General features: G+C 51.8%; 1 protein-coding gene across 1 annotated transcript in view; it reads left to right on the plus strand.

Annotated features, from left to right (window-relative positions):
• MLPH (melanophilin) overlaps positions 1-5,599 on the plus strand; it is a 46,017-nt gene that overhangs the window by 3,172 nt on the left and 37,246 nt on the right. The window contains exon 2 of the mRNA XM_045295910.1: positions 2,176-2,309. Coding sequence (XP_045151845.1) covers positions 2,200-2,309 — 110 coding nt within the window. The 5' untranslated portion in view covers positions 2,176-2,199. The remainder of the gene's footprint in view (positions 1-2,175; positions 2,310-5,599) is intronic.

Here is a 5,599-nt window from a genome sequence, read left to right on the forward strand (position 1 = left end):
GGCCAGCCCGGGCCTTCTCTGCTCTAACGCCTGAAGAGGTCATCACTCCCAGTGTCACCCATTGGCCTCCAGGGCTTGCATGGGCACTGACTGTGGCCCCAAGGGTGAAATCCTGACCTCATCGTCTCTGATCACAAGGCTGCATGTTGCCCGGTTGTAGAAATTTTTCCTTTCTCGATAAAATAACTCAAAGCTAAATAAAACCACACTGCCATCGAGTCTCCCCGTATGAAAGTCCACTCACAGTCATCCTCTCCGGGCCTGTGAGTGTGAAACTCTCTGGGTAAGAACAAAACCTTGTGTGCCTGGGTTGGTGTCTGTCCTTCACGAGTCTCTTAAAATGAGGCCAGGCATTGTTGCCTCTCTCCTCAGGAAGAAAGAGAGTGGTGACCAGTCAGTTGACGGTCACAGTCATTTCGTCCGTCCCCAAAATAGCATTCCAGGGAAGGCTCTGATTATGAAGGGCTCGACCTGGGAGGGTTGTTTTGTTTCCAAACTGGAGAAAGACTGAAATGAACATGCCCAGTCGGTCATCCATCAGAAAACACCTTTTGTTGTTGTTGGCCCAGGTTTTTAAAAACCAGAAACCTGCAGACTCCGAGGAGTGAGCTTGGTTCATCTTCTCATCCTGATGCCAAAAGTTAACACACAAAGTTTGGGTGCTTGACTGCTCCCAACGCGCGGTGCCGGCTTCTAACGTAGCCTGCACGAGCGGGCAGCAGCTCAGGCTTGAGAGTGGAAACACAGGGGTGGAGGGTGGAGCCCGGGGGCCCTAGTGGTAATCTGAGAAGCCATTCTTCACTGAGGTCAATGGAGGGTCTGGATGGCCATCCTGGTGCCGAGGGGCCTGGGTAGCAAATGTCATTTCACAAGGTGTCTCCATGCTCCATGCTCCCCAGTAAAAGGTCATGTTTCATCATCGGCTTCACAGTTGGCCTCTTGCTCGGCCAAGTAGGAGTTCATTCCCAGCAGCGAGCAGGTCATGCCCACGGCTTCCTGGTGGGGCCTCTAATTGGTTGGAAAGAGATGCTTCCAGAATTCAGAGTCCTGATCATTTCAGAGTTTCTTGGCAAGAGCAGATGAGCAGTCATGGTGCTCCTGGTGCTCACAAGGAATCGGATTTAAGTCCTTAAGGAACACGAACCACCACGTCATGATTTCCAGGGCCTCTGAGCCTGCAGCAGAGCAGGTCTGGGTGCAGTGCCCTCATCCTGGGGCCCCCGTAGGGCCTGCTGTGGTCCAGTCAGGGGAAGACACACAACAGCTGGCTTCATGGAGCTTGGATTATCATTAACGAATTGACTTCCCCAACTGGGAGGAGCTTTGAAGAGATGGGATCAGGTTGGAGTGGGATGGCCCATGAGGGCAGGGGATAGTGGGAACCATTGGGTGGGGCAGGGGATAGTGGGAACCATTGGGTGGTCAAGGAGGCCCTCTCTGGTGAGTGGAGTTTGCAGTGTTGCACTCCCCCACCACCACCACCCACCATCAATACAACCAGAGCTGACATCCTCTCTGATTTTATACCCAGCAATAGTATCAACACCAGCACAGTGTGACATCAGCAGCCGTAATTTCTCTCTGGGAAAAAGCCAGCAGGAGGGCCTGACCTCATTCCCCGCTCAACCACCACCATGGCCACCACTGCCACACTCACATCACCACAGACACCCACCACCCCTCCCACAGGACATGCAGGCCCAGGCTCTCTGTGACCCTCCCTCCCCCACCCAACTCATGGAGTCTCTGCCACAGCCTTGCTGCTCAGCGGGGTCATGATTGACAGGCCCTGACATTTACCAAGGCTGCAGTCTTGATAAAAGGCAAATTCTGAGCCCACACATCTGGGGCAGGACCCGAAAATCTGCATTTCCAATACGCTCCCAGGAAATGCTGCCGGTCCAAGGACCACGCTTGGAGTAGCAATACTTATCCATGTCACCAGAAGGTGGGAAGCATGTCCCTTTTAGAAGTGGAACTATGGGAGTTTGAGACAGGGGCTCCCTTCTTTAACATCTGAGGGGCCGAGTGAGCACTTCCCTGTTAAATAAAGGACTCACTTGACCCAGGTAGAGACGAACTTCTTGGGAAGCAGGTTGCTCTTGTGGCTCTTACTCTGAGTTTGCAGGCAGTGGAAGGCTCGGGGACTGACCTTATAACCCTGTGATACTCCAGGTGTGACCCTGAGCAGAAGCCGAGATGGGGAAAAAGCTGGATCTCTCCAAGCTAACGGACGAAGAGGCCAGGCACGTCTGGGAAGTCATCCAGCGGGACTTTGATCTTCGAAGGAAAGAGGAAGAACGACTAGAGTAAGTGTGTTGTGTCTGTGCCCGCAGAGACCCATGGCCCGTGAGGCCTCCCCGGGGTGGGGCCAATCAGTGCCTTAGGGTGCTCTCGAGAGGCACTAAAGCACCAGAAACACTGGACCGGGAGCCAGGATCTGGGGATCATGTGCACATTTGACTTCAGTTTCATCATGGGGGTCTGACTCCCCACCTGACTCTCGGTAGTCCCCTACATAGTTTTATTTCCACTTGATCTGGTATCTGGAGTGATACCGTGCCTGCCTCAGTCGCCTGGTGCTGCTGTCACAGACATGTCACACATGGGTGGGTGGCTTTTACAAACGGAAATTGTTCCCTCAGAGTTTACAAGTCTGGGCTCTGAGTGGTAGCTCAAGGGAAGGGTTTCTCTCTGTGTCTTTTCTGGAGGAAGATCCTTGTCTCCTTGCAGCATCTGTGGGCCTGGCATTCCTTGAACATCCCCTGTATCTTGACATCAGTCGTCCCCTGGGTCTAGGAGGTTCTCCGCGCAGGGACCTCAGGTCCAAAGGATGTGCTCTGCTCCCAGCGCTTCTTTCTTGGTGGTAGCAGGTCCCTCTGACCCCTGCTCCTTCCTCTCTCCTTTTATCCCTGGTAAAATACAAGGTGTTGCAGGCCATCGCCCAGAAAGCCTCCCCTTACATCGAACCGGGCAGTGACCAGAGTAAGCATGCCATTGCAGCCCACCTTTCAATCGCTCACTGAATTGTCACGTTGCCTAGAGAAACAAATTCATTGACACGTGTATGTGTGTAAGAGAGGACTTTATATCAAGAAGTAAGTATGCATCAATAAAACATCTCAGCCCAGTCCAAACCAAGTCCATAGTTCGATATTAGCCCATAAGTCCAATATTAGCCCATGAATTCCTCTCCAGACTCATGCAGCACACGCAATGAGGCCAAATGCAGGAAGATCACAGGCTGGTAGGTGGAAAGTCCTGTGGATCCCATGGTGCTGGACACATCTCCAGGGCTCTGGCTGCCATCAGCATGGCTCCATGTAGCTTGTCAACAGGAATGTGTAGCCGAGAGAGTATGTGTGTGTCCACCTCCAGGGAGGAAGAGGAGGAGTTCTGAGAAGCCTCATGATTAGGCCACGCCCAAAAGGAGGCATCTTCAGGCTGTAGCCTGAATGACAGACTAAACTCCACCCCCTCGTTCTTTGATTAAGTTGACGTGAAATTGTATCGTATATCATATCGCGACAATTCTGTAACTGCCAAACCACTGAAAGCCAAAGCTCAGCCAAGTCAACACTTACTTGGGGGACACAAGTCTACCCAGGACAATGCTTCCCACTGCTGCTAGCTGCCACGAGTAGGCTGTGGCTCACAGTGATCTAATGTCCAGCCCAGTCAACCGTGGCCCAGTCCTGCACCATCCTCATGAACAACAGCTTGTCTGACTCCACCATTGTGACCATGTGCCAGCCCATCTCACCAGGGGTCCCCCTCAGCCCCACTGGCCCTCTACATCACCAGAGGCACTGTGCTCCGCCGTGCCTTCTGATGATGCCCCGGCCCCCACAGAGCAAGGGAGTCAGACACCGGGCAGTGCATAGGCAGAACACCCCACAAACAAGCTGTTACAGATGGCACACAAAGGACATTGGGTTCAAAGGTTGTAGGATGAAGGCCAACTTCTCACCTTTCTACTCACCACTGTTGGCTATCACCTCCCTCCTGTCCACTGGCACCCACAGTGCTATTTCCCACACTCTACCCACTGCCCGGGCCTAGCACCGGCCTGCCAATATTTAACACCTGCTGTCTCAAATAAGACACCCTGGAGATATGCTGAGGAGCCCGGTGACCCACAGGTTATAAGTTGGGCTGCTCACGGCAAGGTCAATGGTTCTAAACCACCCACTGCTCCTTGGGAGAAAGAGGAGGCCTGCTGCTCCCGTCAAGAGTGCCCGTCTCAGACACCCACAGAGGAAGTTCTGCTCTGTCTGCCAGGGTCGCTGTGAGTCGGAGCCGACTCATGGCAGTGACGTTGGGTTTGTTTGTTTTGTGCGATGTGATGCTTGATCTACGGGCTGCTAACCAAATGCTAAAAAGCTTGGACCCACCAGCCTCTCTGCAAGGGGGGCTTCCAGAAGGATCACAGGCGTGGAGATCCTACGGAGCGGTCCTGCTCTGTCTGGTGGGGTGGCTTCCAGCTGGAATCTCGCCAAACGTAGATTCCCCACCGCCTGCTCCCACCAAACCCTGGCATTTGTTTATCCTCAAGGTCTTCTTGCTATCTTTTTCTTTCTTTTACTTTGTATCGTGGCTTGGGGAGCGTTTGATGGGGCAGAGCAATTTCTGTTCCACAACAGAGACGTGTTCATGGGCTTCATTGCTACCCCACAACACTCCGTCCCTCATCACACTTCTCCTTTGACCTTGGGCAAATGCTGACTTTTGCTCTCAAGTGGTTGCTCACCAAAATGTGCAGATCTCCCACGTGTTCCTGTTCACCTTATAGACCTGTCACGAGAGAAAGATGATGCTTTCTACTCCCGTGAAGAGTTACAGTCTCAGAAGCCCACAGGGACAGTTTGACCCTGTCCTGTAGGGTCCCTGTGAGTCATCAGAATCTACTCAATGCCCATGAGTTCGGTTGATAGATCGACCTGTCAATTATTTGGTCAAAAACTGAGCCACGGAGGTGTGGACTCATGCTGGACCTGAAGGGTGAGGAAGGGCCATAGGCTCAGGGGATCCCTAGCCTCCATCCAACCCAGAAACCTCCACGTCTTTCTCCACTCTCCGGGACGTTCTAGTGGGATCCCTGCCACCGCAGTTGGTGGTAGTGGTAGCTGGGCACCATCTAGTGCAGTGGTTCTCAACTTCCTAGTTTCTCATGTCATGATGACCTCAACTATAAAATGATTTTCATTGCTACTTCATAACTGTCATTTTGCAACTGTTATGAATCATAATGTAAATATCTGATATGCCGGATGTATTCTGATTGTTACAAGTTGAACATAATTAATGCATAGTGATTAATCACAAAAAACATATATAATCATATACTGTGAAATATTCATTTCTAATGACAAGTCAATGAAGTTTTGTCTTGAAGCATGGTGTAGCATGGGTAACAGTCTTAATATAACAACAGCAAACTACATCGCTACATTCTGCGACAGTCTGTGTAAAAAGCCAACATCAGTGCGAAGGTTGAGAGAGCGTCTTTCTCACCAGATCAGCACGTCTGCATGGGGGTGGATCCGCCTGGAGACAGACAGAGGACTGGTATCTGGGTTCTTAAAGACCATGGGAAATG

Source organism: Echinops telfairi, unplaced genomic scaffold (assembly GCF_000313985.2).
Source record: "Echinops telfairi isolate 266 unplaced genomic scaffold, ASM31398v2 ScPeMD7_3;HRSCAF=10, whole genome shotgun sequence".
Classification (NCBI taxonomy): Eukaryota; Metazoa; Chordata; class Mammalia; order Afrosoricida; family Tenrecidae; genus Echinops; species Echinops telfairi.